The 17,019-nt window shown below is 46.4% G+C and overlaps 1 protein-coding gene across 2 annotated transcripts in view; it reads left to right on the top strand.

Annotated features, from left to right (window-relative positions):
* The window catches only part of ADGRL4 (adhesion G protein-coupled receptor L4), a 90,627-nt gene that overhangs the window by 47,174 nt on the left and 26,434 nt on the right, over nucleotides 1-17,019 (top strand). The window contains exons 4-10 of one of the 2 annotated variants that reach the window (XM_081868329.1): nucleotides 122-277; nucleotides 1,903-1,973; nucleotides 2,788-2,967; nucleotides 3,076-3,259; nucleotides 5,182-5,298; nucleotides 6,733-6,926; nucleotides 10,688-10,864. In XM_081868329.1, the coding sequence (XP_081724455.1) occupies nucleotides 122-277; nucleotides 1,903-1,973; nucleotides 2,788-2,967; nucleotides 3,076-3,259; nucleotides 5,182-5,298; nucleotides 6,733-6,926; nucleotides 10,688-10,864 (1,079 nt within the window). Of the gene's footprint in view, nucleotides 1-121; nucleotides 278-1,899; nucleotides 1,974-2,787; nucleotides 2,968-3,075; nucleotides 3,260-5,181; nucleotides 5,299-6,732; nucleotides 6,927-10,687; nucleotides 10,865-17,019 lie in introns of both variants that reach the window. The other variant, XM_081868328.1, reaches the window with a different exon arrangement.

Raw genomic sequence — 17,019 nt, 5'->3', positions numbered from 1 at the left:
GATGTAAATGTGAAATTTCAATATGTGATTGCTTGCAGCACATCAGGCTACTACCAACAAAGCGGCAAGGTGTTAGTATGTAAAACCTTTTTTAAAATTCAATTTCTCACAATATTTGCAGATATAGATGAGTGTGCTGAACCAGTAACTGCTGCCTGTGGAGATCATGCGAAATGTGAAAATGTGTATGGAGGATATAACTGCTCCTGTAAGGAAGGTTATCAACCATCCACAGGAAAATTACAGTTTAAGCCAAATGATGGCACTTCCTGCCAAGGTAAATGATATTATAGAGCTTTATGTGTTATTATAAAACTATATCTTCTGAGAGGCCCACCGGTAACTCTTTATCTTCAGTTAGATTAATCAGCTGGATATAAAAAAGTGGCAAGATGTGAATACCTGCATTATTATTATGCTTTTTAAAAGAGGAAGAAAAGACTGATAGGTGTGTTTGCTGAAAAATAGAAGTAGCCTGTTGTATATTATAAAATACAGAACTGATTTTCTTCTATTACTTACCAACCAAAGTCCATTAACCGTTAAGGGGTCAAATACACTATATGACTGTAGCTTTGCTTTTATCAATAGAGCCTTAGAGATATTCCAAAGTTGTGTTACACTTGAGTAAAGATTGGGCAAAACATGTAAACAGAAATGCTAACTTGGTACGATGAAATCACCTTTGCTTAATCTAGATTCATGCAGGTGTCTTTTTGGTTCAGATTGAATTTTTCGTCCAAGTCGGTTTAAATACAAGTGGCTTTTAAAATAAAAAAATTAAAATGCATTGATAAGTATCAGTGAGTATGTGGCTGTCACACATTTAACTGCACCTGCCATAACATGCAGTATTGCTTACCTCATGCTGTGGCATCACCATGATATACCATGTTTTCCTCACCCTCACTCCACAAAATTGGCTGCCACTGATTGGGGCAGAGAAATGCAGAATGTTGTGATGTCACAGCATGGATAGCATGGAGCTGCAGTGCTGTTACCTCATAGGGTAGCCACACTTGTCGGTTTTGACCATTCAACATCTATCCCTAAAAGGTTCAAGACACCATACAATCAAATTTACAAAACCATAAAAGAAAAAGAACAAAGCCAGGCATGTCACTGATTTTTTAAAGAAGCTTCATAATTAATCAGATGAGTTCCCATCAAAGGTAAAGGGACCCCTGACCATTAGATCCCGTCGTGGCTGACTCTGGGGTTGCGGTGCTCATCTCGCTTTATTGGCCAAGGGAGCTGGTGTACAGCTTCTGCGTCATGTGGCCAGAACAGTGCACAGAAACACCGTTAACCTTCCCGCCGGAGCAGTACCTATTTATCTACTTGCACTTTTGACGTGCTTTCGAACTGCTAGGTTGGCAGGAGCCCATCTATTATTATAGCTACATAAATCTTAACTTTCATAAAACATTCCTGAATATATAAGAGCATTCTTAAAAATAAAAACAAAAAGTTTGTAAAAGTCACAGCAGTAGCAGCAGCTTAGAAAGGGCATTCTGCCCTGTGTGTGAGAGGAGGAGAAATGCATCTTCTGAGAAGGTAGCTGCTATCCATGGCTTTGTAAATGCTTTTAAAATAGGAATGGGTGATATTCGTCTATTTTGAGTCCAACTCAATTTTGGATACATGCTGAGCGTATGTGGTTTGGTACATATCTCTCCCCAAAGAGATTACCCTGTGTTCAATCCTGCATCTCACAGTTAGCTATGAATGAATATATGTCGAGCCATTCACAATGCTGCATGCAAATCCAACCCAATTTAACAAAAAAAAGTATCTCTGGCTTTTAAAACATACCGAATGGGGAAGTCTGGAGCTTTAGTTATCAGCCAGACTGAAGTGACTGTATGCCAATACCTTAATATCCCCTTTTAATATCAGCAGCAATCCCAGCGCCAAAGTGTGAACTGAACTATGACTGCATAGCTGAAAATATTAACAGAACCTTAGCCAAAGTAAGTAAGACTCACATATTTATCTATTGTCATGTCTTATTTTTACTTTCCCTCTGTCCTGAAATGATACTGATAATATTTCTGGTACTATAATCTTAAGAAGATGGCAGCTGCAATGGCATATGTTACTTGGGCTGCGGGGCTGCCTGACAGTTGCAGTGCCATTATGGCTGCTTATTGCAGCATATCAGACTAGCACCAGTCCACCTATGGTGCCACAACTGCCTCGGGCGGCAGGATCCACGGGGCAGTTGCCACCATTGTTCCTGATGTAGATCTTCACTTACCCCTTCTTTTCTGGTGGAGAGAGGCACCATTTTGTCATTTGTCTCAGGTGCCAAAATGTCTTGGACCAGCCCTGCATCTGGCACAGCCTGTGTTAGACACAGCTGCTTGTACACTGGGTTTTCCAGATTTATTTTTACAGCTACCCTATATGGTACAGTCTATATGGAAAGATGGGTACCTACCCAAGGCTACCCAGTGAGCCAGGTCTGGGGAACCTGTGTGCTTCCAGATATTATTCAACTACAGCTCTCATCATTCCTTGGCCATGCTGGCTGGGTCTAGAAGCTAGAATCTGGGTCTCAGGAGCTAGAATCCAGTGACAACGGGAGGATCACAGATTTAATACCCCTGCAGTAAGCCATGAATAGACTGAGCCTTGAGCCTTCCAAGTCGACATCCAATATTTTATTCACTCTCTCATGTCGGTTCATCTTGTTAACTAATGTTGATAAATGAATATGAATGTATATGAATTTGACTGTAAATGTTAGGAATGTCATGCCTAATGATTTCAACTTTCTTTCAGATTAGAAAAATAAAAGAACCCCTGGCTGTATTACAAGAAATCAATCAAAACACTGTAGGGCAAATTTCACCTGTGGATGTGATTTCCTACATAGAAGCATTATCTGTATCTTCTCCCTTGCTAGCCATCGTGAATAACACGATTTCTGACAATGAAATGCTCTATAATCTAACTCTTAATGTAAGTGAATCGAGCCGTGCAGCAGATTTGATCTATTTTTGCAGGGTGGGGAGCATTTATAAGATATAGTACATAACCTAAAGTACTTTTTTATTATTAATCTAACAGGAATTCATTAATACTGTGAACAATTTCGTTCAGAAGGATAAAACTGCAGCGTGGGAAGCTATCCCGGAAGTTAACAGAAGAAGAAGCCTCACTAAACTGATGCATGCTGCAGAAGAAACCACGGGACTCATGTCACAGAGCTTTCAAAAGACAACAGAAGTGGAGGTTAATGCCAGTGATTTAGGTATGCAAAAGGGAGCAAATGATTTGAAAACTGTTCCCATTTTCCTTCCAGGACAGACTGTTGATATTGAAAGCAATGTTGTGTGAATGCCTTGCAGAGGCTGTTGTTGTAGAGACTCAATTAAGACATCTGTCTTCACACTACCCTTCTGCCCAGCTCTCTCTGTGTTTGGAAATCTAAAGGGTCTCTTCACTGTGCCTTCTGCATGTGTCTTCCAGGAGCTGCATCATGGCATCACAGGAACTCATATGAGATAGGTCAGCATCAGACACAAAACTGAGACAGAGAGTTTGCAGTTGCCCATGGCTAGTTAGTGAGTAGTAACCACAGCTGTGCCATGCCATTGCAGAACTCAGTCTATTAGCATACAGATAAAGGTTAAGGACCCCTGGACGGTTAAGCCCAGTTGAATTTGACTATGAGGTATGGTGCTCATCTCCGCTTTCAGGCTGAGGGTGCCACTGTTTGTCCAGCTTCTCCAGGTCATGTGGCCAGCATGACTAAACCGCTTCTGGTGCAATGGGACACCGTGAAGCCTATTTATCTCCCCTCGCTGGTATGCTTTCGAACTGTTAGGTTGATGGGAGCTGGAATAGAGCAACGGGAGCTCACCCCGTTGTGTGGATTCAAACTGCTGATCATGCAATCAGCAAGCCCAAGACGTTCAGTGGTTTAGACTACAGTGCCACCTGCATCCCATTAGCATACATCACCCAGATTTTCACCTCAAAACTTCATCATAAAACTGCAACACTTCAACACAGAAGTGCATAAGCTGCAGGCTGCCCCAAGAGGAATTACTTTTAAGGCTCTGAAATGGCTGCACACCTTTTCCCAGGTGGGTGAGGGTTTCAAAACCTCCCCCCCCCCCCCGTCCTAGCCGCCATCCCTGGACGGTCAGAGTTCATGTTGCCAGCTGGCTACTTGGGAATTTCTCTGGTTGGCCAGTCTGCTGGGCGTGATTGCCCACCCAAACCTGAAGTTTAAATGGGCCAGTCCAATCAGAGACTCTTAAGGTTGGCCAGGCATTGTCTGCTTTCATGCCTGGCCAGCCAGTGATGCATATAAGTCAGCTGTGCGGGACAACCTTGGTAAGAGGACCTTTTTTTAATGCACTCCAAAAACATTTGCTGATATTTGGTTTGCTGGAAACTTCAGATCACAAATGTGTGTGCTTTCTGTGCTATAAGTAACAGGCAGTCCAGTTAAGTAATTCCACCCCATTAGTCAAATGCTTGTTTTGCTTTGCTTTTAACTGTCTGATTAACCTTTCTGCTACCTTATGGGTGACTGAAGCACTACATTGATCAGAGCAAAGCAACAAAAAGGACTCTATGCCCTCTAATGTCATTTTCTTTGTCCAGGGTGGTTCATATTAGGTTGCTTTCTTTGGTTTCAGCAACAGACATCATTAAAGCGCAGTGCAGCTGTACCCTGTGTAGCTGTATCTTTGTGTAGTAATAATAAAATATTCATTTCTACCTCCAAATATTATAAAATAAAAACTGTTCAATGGTGCTGTGCTTTTAAAGATGGCAATTGATATTCCATTTCAGAAATGCATTCTTAATAAAAAGGTTGTTCCTTTGAAAGTAGTTTCCATTATTCTTTAGGAAATGCATTGAACGCAAAGCAAATTAGGGGCTGCATTTTTCCAAGGAAAGGTACAAAAATGGAAATAAAAGATTTATGCCTACTAGAACTAACGAACCCCTGAACAAATATGAACCACACAATGGTGCGTGTGTGCGTGTGTGTGCATGCGTCTTCGCTCTTAAATTACCTGGCTGGACTTTGTGCTGACATCTGTAATAAATGTTCAGCTGAGTGTAAACCTAATTGCAGAAGTGTGAGGTTTAGTAGGCTGGGATGTAATTGTGATTTCCAAAGGAGTTTTCCCCCTTTCTTCTTTTCTTTTGCAGCTTTCAAAGTTCTTGCCTTTGATATACAGCGCATGGAGCACATTCACCAGCATGTGCAGTTGGGAGGAGAGATTATAAAGGTCTCTGCAAAGAAAAAGGAAGCAACTACTTCTAAAGGTTAGGGAGAGAAATGTGACTCGAGGAATTAGGCTATAGAAGTGAAGTTCAATGGGGTTTTCCAGAAGCCTCCTCCTTTGCAAAATTCAGGAAAGTAAATCCTTCAGGAGTGTTTGGGATAGCCAATCCCAATGATTCAATTTCAATGATTTCTCAAAGGTATTTCACTAGAAATGCACCCTTGGCAAGGATCAAATGCCTGCTCTTGGAAATATTCAAAACATAATTGCAAAGCAACAACAAAACAAACCTCTGGAATAGATCCAGTTAACTCCCATGAATGGACCTGTACACAGAAGGAGCCAAGGTCCAGCAGGTGTTCCCTGCTGGGAAAAGTAGGGACGTGATTTTCACTCATTTCCTCCTTCTCCCACCATCCCCCGAGCCACTTTTTTCCCCTAGACTGCAAACTTCTCCCAAACTCTTCAGAACAGATTTTCACTAGCACAGGGTTGGATCCAGAGTTCACATGAGCAGATTTCTTCTCAAAGGCAGAAACATGGTAGCTCAGTCAGTAGAGCATGAGACTCTCAGTCTCTTTTTTTTTTAAGATAATATTTATTAAGGTTTTGAAGGTTACAAATAAAACAGAAAAACACCATATTAAACAAAAAAACAAAACAATGTATCACATTAAACTCTTAAAACATTTCCACTAGGGTCATAAGAATTTCAATCCATGATTTTTCTCTCCCTCATTAAATTTTACAAAGTTTCCAAATATAAACTTAAAATTCCCAATCTTCTTCCACCGTCTCCTCTCCCTGGTCTCGGCCTCTGCCGTCCCTTCTGTCAACTCCAAAAAGTCCATCAACCTGGAGATCTCAGCCTCATGGTTGTGGGTTCAAGCCTAACATTGGACAAAAGGATTCCTGCATTGAAGAAGGTTGGAATAGATGTTCCTCATGGTCACTTCCAACTCAACGATTCTATGACATCAGAGGAAAGGAGGGGCAGGTTTTGCTAGTTTCCTCCTCCCTGCAGCTTCCTGTTCCTCCTGAATATTTGCTCTGGAAGTTTGGGGGAGAGAACAGTGTGGGAGGTGGCACTGGGAGCTGCAGGAGCAATGGAGGAAATTGCCAACAGCAACAACAAAATATTCCTCCTCTTTTCAGCAGGAGCCTCTGCTGGACTTCAATGCCTTCTCTGAACCAAAGGAGCCCTTCCAGTCACAATAGGGAAAGTTTGGACCCATCTGCTTAATTTTGCATCACAAACACTCATTTTTAATAGTGGTGGGTTATATTGTCTTGAGAGGCAGACGTTCTTCACTGTCTCTTAACCTTTTCAATAACTGTGTTGCAAAAAAAATCCTGTTATGTATATTTCATGCAAAATAATTACAGATATCTATTATTTGTCATTTCCTTATTATCTTCAGGGTTGTTAGGAAACAAGCTACAACCCACTAAGCACAGTTTGTTTGATTGATAGGCACCGTTGCAGTTGTGTTTCTGCGGTACAGCAATATTGGCTCTCTCTTCTCATCATCGCAGAACTTCTCACTGGAGGAAAATTCAGAGCATGGAGAGACAGTAGGGTCATCAGTTATAGCTGTCGCAATTCACTCCACGCCACCTATGCTGTACCCAGTAGAGAAAATAACATTGACTTTAAAACATGCACAGGTAGGTTTTCTTTCTAATGAACACCTGATTAAAAGTAAGCCTACAATTATGTTGTAACAAGGAGCTACTCTGTTTTCATTTGGTTGTTCACTCACACCTATGTCATTTGCTGATATGTGTATATAATATGATTAGAGGGGAAATTACAATTCTGATTTCCGCTCAGCAAGTGCCAGGGAGGGAGTGTGTTAGCGCTGCAAAGTGTTGATAGGAATTGACAAGACTAATAACTGCATGTTGGTTCTACTACACAATTGTCAATAATTGGTTAGCGTAATCCGAATCTCCTCCTCACTTCTCAACATCCTCCATTTACAAGCTGTGCATCTGTTGCATTTGCCACGTTTGCCTAGAGAGGCAAAAGCAGATGAGCAAAATTTAGCAGGGCACTGAAGTTAATGGTCCTGGTGCTGCATCGCACAAACAGGTGACGTGGTGGGCAATCAGCAGTAGATTGCTGTAATCTGCTGTACGTGGGCTGCCATTAAAGGCTATTTGGAAACTTCAGCTGGTACAGCATGTGGCAGTATGAATGCCTGAGGGGGACAAAGAATCAGATCACATCCCACCTACTGTATTGTGTACCAGTCACACTGGCTGCCTATTGTTTGCGGGTCCTAGTTAAAGTGTTATTTATGACCCTAGATGGTTTGTAATCAGGTTTTTCAAAGGGCTACCTACATCAATATGAGAATGGGATATTGGGATAGCTTGGATGGTAGAGCATGAGACTCTTAATCTTAGGGTTGTGGGTTTGAGCCCCAAGTTGGGCAAGAGATTCTTTCACTGCAGGGGTGAACCAAATGGCCCTCACGATCCCTTCCAACTCTACAATTCTATGCTTGAGCTTGAAGATCAGCTTCTGGGGCTCTGCTCTCTAGCCTGATGATCAGAAGTTGCTAGATTCAAAAGATGTGGCCTTTCAGAAGCAGCCTCACATCTGTGGAATATCCTCCCCCAGGAGGTATTTATAGTCCCACCACCGGAAATTTCTTTAAAAAAAACAATCTTAAAATCTTTTATTTCAGTCTGCTTTTCATTAGCTGCTGTGCTAATAGAGCTGGATAGAGCCTGGTACTGATAATGCCAAGGGTGCAACTTCAATACCTGTATGCCAGATTGTCCTTCCAAATCTGCAATTCAATTATTATTATTATTATTATTATTATTATTATTATTATTAACTAATTTTATTATTTATACCCCGCCCATCCAGCTGGGTTTCCCTAGCCACTCTATGATGAAGTTACTTATCATTTTCAGGAGCATAATTTGCTGTTTTTTTTGTACTATATTGCTATTTTTATTGTGCTTGTAATTCATTAACTATCTTGTATCTCTTCTTGGGAGGGCAATGGACCTGAAAGGTGACTCAAAAGCCTTTTAATCGGGGGGTGGGGCAGAAAAAGAACAGTTTCACTGAAAATTTAGATAAATTCATATAGTTACTTTCTTTCCTCCTGTGCTAAAAGACATGATATTACATAGTGTATGATAGACAGAAGTTGATAGGAAGTAGAATGGCATTAAATCCTGTTATTAAATCCTGACTCAGCCATAAATCCCACTCAGTAATCTTGGTGAAGTAACGATGTATTGACCTTGTCTACCTCTCAGGGCTTTTGTGAAGAAGTCATCATGATTTTTGGGGGGAAGGCAGTCAAGATCCAAATATAATAAATAAAAAAGTAGAATATTAAATGGGTATGATTCAGTATGCACCTTTAGCAGGTAAGCCAAGGAAAGGTTTTTGGTTTTGATGTTGTTTTGCAGGAGGATAAGGGCAATAATATGGACGATGAAAGTCCAGACTAGGCAAGCAGTATCATAGCACTTTAAGCAGTCATGACTTACCCTGAAGAATCCTAGAATAATAGAACGGTAGAATAGGAAAAGGGACTCTGAGAATCACTTAGTCCAACTCCCTGGAATGCAGGAATATGCAGCTGTCGCATACAGGAATCAAACCTGCAACCTTGCCGCTTTCAGCACCATGCTCTAACCAACTGAGCTATCCAGGCTGACCTTAGTATAGTTGGTTAAAGTTGCTGAGAGTTCTAAGGCCCCTCAAAGAGCTACAATTCCCAAAGTGGTTTAACAATCAATCCCTCTTCACAGCAGCTCTGGGAATTGTTGTTCTGCGAGGTAATTAACAGCCTTCTGCCAACTCTCTACTCCCTTAATGAACTACAGCCATGATTGTTAAAGTGGCATGATGCTGATTTGACTGTATGGTGCAGATGGGGCCTAAAACAAGAAAGATGGGACATTATTATTATTATTAAGAGTTATAGACTGCCCTTCATCACAAGATCTCAGGGCAGTTCACAGGATAAAAATATTAGGTAAAAGCACAAGTAAACCGCTTCTACTTCTGAGTGGGGGCGGGTTGCGGTCTCGCCGTCAGGCCCACCCCCACCTCAGCATTGGGGCGGAACTGTGTCCCATGTTAAGCTGAGGGGGCCCGGCTATGCCAGGCAGTGAGTGGCCAATCGGGCAACTTGAGACTAAGCATTAAAAAGGACTTTGAGGACTTGTCAATAACCTTCGACAAAATGGCTATTTTATGGTCACAACTCATGGAGAGACACATTTGGCGTGACAGTCGCTGCCCAGCTGCCACTAACAAGGCCAGGAAACTCTTGGATCGTGCTGTAACATGGAAGGTGTTGGCACTGGGTGGCCATGTGATTTGCCACCCAGGAATTGCCTACAGCAATGAGGCCCTCTATTGGGCAGATGGTGTTCATCTTTCCAATGGCGGAAATGACGTCTGGTTGGCTGATATTATCAAAGGAATAGGAGTTTGGCTGCAGGTGTGAGGGTATTGGCAACAAGCTTTGGGCTCATGTGGCGGTTAGGCATTGGAATAGCGATGTGTGGGGGAGGAGAGGTGCGGCCATCACCTGCCCCTCCATGCTCAAGGGTATTCCGTTAAAGGAATCCAGGGGCATGGATCTCATCCGAAGGGGCTATAGCCACGCCATGACCCCATTGGGAACCCAGGGGATGCTCGAGTCGATCCACATTGGTGGGCTCCCCCCACTGGTGGTTTACCCTTACAGACTTCCTGCAAGGCAGGCAGGAAGTCAGATATAGTCTGTTGGTGCCAATGCCTAAGCCAATATGGCTCACATTCTGTAACCAATAAAGTTGTGGCCTAAATTTTGCCCATTAACATTAACCTAAAATTCTGTGTCCTAGTGTCTTTATTCTCCTGGGAGTGGGTTGGGGGCTTTGACACACAAGTAGTTAAAACAAAAACAACAAAACAATGACCTCTCCTCCCACAAACCCATTTCAAAGACTAGAAGGTTAGGTGGTGCAAAAAGTCCAAGGCCTGTAGTACAGTCAAATACACTCTCTGTAAAGAGAAGAATTAGCAAGTCCTGGTCAAAATAAGGCCACTAGAAATGGACAGGAGCAAACATATTAATTGTACAGACATTTTCAAATCCATTATTTGGACTGTTGATTTCTAAAACTCAGGAACAATGTTTGAAAAGAAGGAGAAAGCAGGTGTAGTTTTCCTTCCTCTCTTTAGTCTACCTTCTTTTACCTATCTTGTTTCATCTTTCTGGTTTTATTTTCTTTGTTTTTATTCCTGTGTTTCTCCTGAACCTGAATTATGAACAGTTCAGATTCTGGGTTTTGTGGAATAAAGGCATTGTGATGAATTGCCTCTGCTAATGTAGCAGATACTTCTTATTGAGTGGCTTTGTGCCTCTTGCCATCCATTAAACATTTTCCTTCTGTTCCAGACTGTAGACAAAAAAGATGTTAAGTGTGCATTTTGGAATTATTCAGAAGACACAATGGAAGGAAACTGGTCTACAGAAGGATGTGAACGAGCACATTTCAATAGCACCCATACCACATGCAGATGCAATCATCTTACCCCTTTTGCTGTTTTGATGTCCTCAAACAACTCTGAAGTTGTAAGTGCTCTTTTTAAATATAGTGTTTATTAATTTCTTTAGATAGTTTGTGTGTAGAACCAATTAGTCTCTGCAGTTAAATTGTTACTTCCTTCCTCGCTTGGTCTATCGCTTTATTCTCACCGAGCAAATACACAATGGGATAATTCTTTAGCAGCAGTAGATATTTTCATGGTTAGGATGTCCCTGAACTTCACACTGTGAATATTCCATTATAACAATGTAAAGGTAAAGGTAAAGGGACCCTTGACCATTAGCAGTCGTGGATGACTCTGGGGTTGCGGCACTCGTCTTGCTTTATTGGCTGAGGGAGTCAGCATACAGCTTCCAGGTCATGTGGCCAGCATGACTAAGCTGCTTCTGGTGAACCAGAGCAGCGCACGGAAACGCCGTTTACCTTCCTGCCGGAGCGGTACCTCTTTATCTACTTGCACTTCGTGCTTTCGAACTGCTAGGTTGGCAGGAGCAGGGACCAAGCAACAGGAGCTCACCCCGTTGTGGGGATTCAAACTACCGACCTTCTGATTAGCAAGCCCTAGGCTCTGTGGTTCAACCCACAGTGCCACCCACATCCCTATAACAATGTAATGCACATGCTATCTCTTAAATGGGTGCTAACTACTCTACTCTCCCCCTGTTTATTATTTGTTTTTAACTGCCATTGAGCATTTTTCAACGCCCATAATATTTATTATCTGTCAGAGCCACCCGAGGTCCCAGCTCACAAGAGACCAAAGTCCAGTCCAAGTTATGTACAAAAGGATTTATTGAAGATCATTGTAGCCATTACATCCCAACTCCGTGGCTCCGCATCTGTTATCCTTAGATGTTAGAAGTCCCCTCTGAGTCCGTCCCTCCCCTGCACCAATTTAAGAGGCTTGTACTGCTCCACCTTTTCCTCTCTTTCCTTTTCCGCAGGGTCTTCCTGCCCCCCTGTCTTCCCTCTTTCCGGGACTCCCCAGAGGCTGAGTCTTCTCCCGCCTGCTCCCCCCTCCTTCGTGCTTTGGCACCAGGCTCCTCCTCAGAGCTCTCCTCATTTCCGCGCGCCTCTATATTTGAACTTGGCGCGCGTACGTTGCCTCTGACCTTCCTTTCTACAGTTACGCTACTCTCGGTACTACACTTCTCCCTTTCAGGCAGGACGTCTTGCTCCGAACTCCTCCCCCTTCCTCCTTCCTGTTCTGCTCTTTCTGACACACTGGTAACTCCCCCCCTCCACTCCGTTCCGACGGGGGAGCTGGTCCCGCTTTGCCACTCCCACTGGGGATTCCCTCTTCGTTCCCCTCTTTCTGACTGCTTCCCTCTCTATTGCCCCTTGGCCTGACCAGGGGGGCTCCCTTCTGGGAATCCTCTGATTCGCTAGACGGACTTTGGGACAACCTCGGGTCGTTGTCGTCCTCTTCCTCGTCGCCCTCGCTCTCTGTCTCCTCTCTCCCTAAAACCCTGACATCCATCCCCCCCTCGAAGCCCCCCCTTCCCCCCTCCCGCTCATCGGGTGCAGGTTGTGGAAGCTGCAGCTCTTCGGAGGCGGACGCAGGATACAGATTCTGCACCTCCATCTCCTCTGTTTGCAGTTCGTTGTACGAGTGTTCGAATTCGGGTTCTTGACCCAAGGTGTTCTCTTCTCCCTCCTCCATTGGTACCTGGTCCGGTGCTGCCTGCCAAGGTCCCGTCAGCCATTTCCTGCGCCAGTCCTCCTCTGGTTGCTCGTCCCACCAATAAGAGGGTTCTGTGTCCACCCCCGAACACGATCCCCTGGGCGAGTTGGAGTCCGGCGCCCTTTCTTCGGCTGAAGAAAAGCCGTGGAAAGTGCTGCCTGAACATGTGGGCGTAAAGAGCCAGTCATCAAAGTACTCGGCTGGCATGGGTCTATGAGGGAAAAGGGCATGGAACTCGTCTTTTAAAAGAGGTTCGTCTAAGGCGTAGCCCGGCACCCAACCATTGGCACTGACTGGGGCACCCTCTCTGACTAGAAAATATTCTACTCCCTCTTGCCCCCATCTCGAGTCCAGGATCTCTGTGACCTCGTTGAGTGGTTCGGCCCTAGGCGCCCTCTCCCTCTCCTGTGACTTAGTGTGTTGTTGCGGGACTGTGTCAGACTCCTGAAACCTGTGCGGTGCCTTGTAGGGAGTGAGCACCGATCTATGAAAGACCGGGTGCACTCTGGAACCTTCGGGGAGGGCTAGTCGAAAGGCTACAGGGTTGATTTTAGCCTCCACCTGGTACGGCCCTAACTGCCTGTGCCCTAGCTTCTTCTTGGCCAACGACTTGGCTGGCATCGCTTGGGCCGCTAACCACACCCAGTCCCCCACCTGGATCTCCTCTCCCTCTCTCCTGTTTTTGTCAGCCTGCACCTTATATGCTTGCTTGGCCAGCTCCAAATGTCTCCGCAACTCTTCGTGCACCTCCTGCAGCTCCGCTGCAAACTGGTCGGCTCCTTGCGGCACCCCCTCTTCCGGTGCCACGAACCCCGGGAAGGTTCTGGGATGACGACCGTTGTTCGCGAAGAAAGGCGTCACCCCCGTGGACGCGTGCTTCGTGTTGTTATAGGCAAACTCTGCCATCGGCAGGTAGTCCACCCAAGCTGCTGGTCGCTGGTTGGCGTAACATCTCAGGTACTGCTGCATGATCGCGTTGACCCTCTCAGCTTGGCCGTTGGTTTGTGGGTGTCTCGCCGACGTAAGGTTGATCTTGACGTTCAGGATACCTAAAAGCTTCTGCCAAAAATTGGAAACAAACTGGCGCCCCCTGTCGGACAGGATGGACTGCGGCAGCCCATGCACCTTGAACACGTGATCGATGAAGAGTTTGGCAGTCTGTTCCGCCGTCGCCACCTTTGCGCATGGAATGAAGTGCGCCATCTTGGTGAACAGGTCCACAACCACCAGTACCGCCGTCTTCCCCCTGGAGCTGGGCAGGTCAGTAACGAAGTCCAGAGCTACCCTCTCCCACGGTTGCTGTGGCGTTTCCAGCGGTTCCAACAGCCCCGCTGGCTTCTGGTGTACTGGCTTGAACCTCTGACAAGTGTCACACCTGGCGACGTAATCCGCTACCTCTCCACGCATCCGGGGCCACCAAAAGTCTCTTGCCACCAGTTCTATTGTCTTCTCCTTACCGAAGTGGCCCGCACTGGGGGCGTCGTGCAACTGCTGCAGAACCTTTGCGCGAAGCTCGTCGCTTGGCACGTAGAGGGCACCTTTGCGAGTTAGCAGCCCGTCGCGTAGTTGGAACTCTTCGCCACTCTGCACACCTCTGCGCAATTCCTCCATCTTGGACTGTGCGAACTGATTCACTTGCAACTCGCGTCGCACCGCGTCCAGATCTACTGTGGCGGCAGCGCACGACCACGCCTGCGGTGTGAAAATGTGTTTGGCTGCTACAGGCGCCGCTTCATCGAGATATTGCGGTTTCCTGGATAGCGCATCGGCTATAACGTTGGAATCTCCTGGGATGTACTCTATCCGAAAGTCGAAATCCGCGAAGAATTCCGCCCAGCGCATGTGCCTCTGGCTTTGGAGCTTCGCCGTGCGCCAATACTCTAGGTTCTTGTGATCCGTGCGGACCTGTACTGTGTGCTTGGCTCCTATGAGGAAGTGTCGCCACGCTTTGAAAGCTGCGTGAATGGCTAACAGCTCCCTGTCCCATATGGTGTAGTTTTGCTCCGCTTTGCTGAGCTTTCTGGAGTAAAAGGCACCAGGTCTCCAGTTGCCATGTGGATCTTCTTGCAGGAGTACGGCTCCAACCGCTCTGTCTGACGCGTCGGTCTCTACTCGCATGGGCTTGCCTGGAATCACGTGCAGCAGCTGCTCCTCGGAGGCGAAAAGGCTTTTAAGCTTCCGAAAAGAGCGCTCTGCCTGTTCCGTCCACACGAACCTCTTCTTCTTGGAACTCAGAGTGTCCGTGATCGCTGCCGTCTCCTTTGCAAAACCTCTGATGAATTTGCGGTAGAAGTTGGCGAAGCCGATGAATCTCTGGACTTCCTTCCGATTGCGGGGGCTCTTCCAGTCCAACACCGCGCGGACCTTGGCGCTGTCCATGGCCAGCCCCTTGTCAGACAGCTTGTAGCCTAGGAAATCCACCTCCGTCACATCAAACTGGCACTTCTCTAACTTGGCGTAGAGCCTGTTCTCCCGTAGTCTTTGCAGGACTTCCTTTACGTCCTTCTCATGGGCCTCCTCCGTTTCCGAAAAGATCAGGATGTCGTCGAGGAAACACACGCATTTCTTGTAGAGAAGTCCCGCTAGCACGTGATGCATAAAGGCTTGGAAGACGTGGGATCCATTCTGGAGACCAAATGGCATAACTCTGTATTCATACGTGCCCAGAGGCGTGAACATGGCCGTCTTCCACTCATCGCCCTCCCGGATGCGTATGAGGTTATACGCTCCACGCAGATCCAATTTGGTGAAGATCTTCCCCTTCCTTACGGTTGCCAGGAGATCATCTATCTTGGGCATAGGGAAGGCCTTGGGCTTGGTCATACTGTTTATGAATCTATAGTCCACAATAAGTCTTTTTTGGGGCGTGTCCTTCTTCTTTACAAAGAAAACAGGACTGCCCCCCACTGCTTTCGATTCCCGGATGAATCCGCGCTGCAAATTGTGCTCTATGAACTCCCTGAGCTCTTGCATCTCGTCCTCAGACATGGAATACAGCTTTGCAGTCGGCAACTGCGCCCCTGGCACCAGGTCGATGGCACAATCATAGGGTCTGTGGGGCGGCAACTGGTCAGCTTCCTTCTCGCAGAAAACCTCCAGGAACCCTTCGTACTTGCTAGGTACTGCCTGCACCATGCCCAGTCGCAGCTGCTGCTCAGCCCCCTCCTCCTGGCACGACTGGATGCAGTTTTGAGCACAGTACGATGAGCAAAAGGTGATCTGGCGTTGGTACCACGCTACAGCAGGACTGTGTCTCTCCAGCCAACTCATGCCCAATACTATAGGCGTGTCAGACAGGTGGGTGACATTGAAGCTAATGACTTCCCGGTGATCTCCAATCCGCATCACCATGGGAGGCGTCTGTTGCACCACTTGCCCTCCAAGCAATTTCCTGCCATCCACCGTGACTACGTTCAGAGGAGTTGTGGCTGGCAGAAGCGCTATGCGATGCTGCTTGACAAATTGCATCCCCACGAAATCGGCGTTGCTCCCGGAATCGATCGTGAGGGGCACTTCTATGGTGGTCCCATTTGGCAACTGCAGTGTTGCGGTGAGCTGCACTGCTGGCTTGGGTGGTAAAGGGTCTGTAGGTTGCAAAAATGCTGAGGACTGTTCTACAGATCTGCCTGGCTGAGCCCCAGCATTTGTGCTTCCAGCCAGGCATTGCCGTTTCCCTGAGGCTCCTCTTCTTGGGTCACTTCTGCTGCTACCGTTGCTAAAGCTGCAGTGTGCTTCTGGAGCCTCTGGGGACACTCTTTCGCCATGTGCAGTGCACTGTCGCAGATGTAACACTTCCTGGTCCCTCTAGGAGGCTTCGCCTTTACTGCACCGGAAGCCGGGGCTCTGGCTGTCGCTTGAGCCTTAGCACCACCAAGTTCCATCGGCTCCTCCCCCTGCTTGCCCAGCGGCACGGGATGTGACTGACTGAACTCCCTGGGGATGAAAGAAGGCGTCCTCGCTGGTGGACGTACCTGCCGTTCTTCCTCATTGTGCCAAAGACGTCCCTCGTGCCTTATCCCAATCGATAAAGCCCTCTGCACAAGTTCCTCCAGGGTCTGAGGTCTGTCTCCCCTGGCAAGTTCATCCTTAATGGGACCGCTGAGACCCTCCCAGAACAAATCCCTCACAGGTGTGCAGCCTTTCTCCCAGCGTAGCGCAGTCAGTAAAGCAAAAAATCTGGAATGGTACTGACGCACAGTGGCTTTGCCTTGCCGCAATCCAAAAATCTCCCTGCGTGCAAGATCCAAATCTACAGTTGACTGGAAGCAGGCATCCATCGCCTTAATGAATTCATCCGCATCGCGGCGGGCAGGGCCATCTTCACGCCACAAATTGCGCAACCAGTCTCTGGCCGGCCCATGCAAGTGAGAAACAATAAACCCCACTTTCTCCTCCTCATCTTTAAAGTCATGACGAAGCAAGTGCAATGCATACAAAACGTCTGCTCTGAAACTGGGATAATGCTTCAGGTTCCCATCGAAGTGGGTGACTAGGCTG

Source organism: Podarcis erhardii, assembly GCF_964252035.2.
Source record: "Podarcis erhardii genome assembly, chromosome: 6".
In the NCBI taxonomy this organism is placed as follows: Eukaryota; Metazoa; Chordata; class Lepidosauria; order Squamata; family Lacertidae; genus Podarcis; species Podarcis erhardii.
Note: the sequence above shows the minus strand (reverse complement) of the source record. Positions and strands in the feature narration are given on the sequence as shown.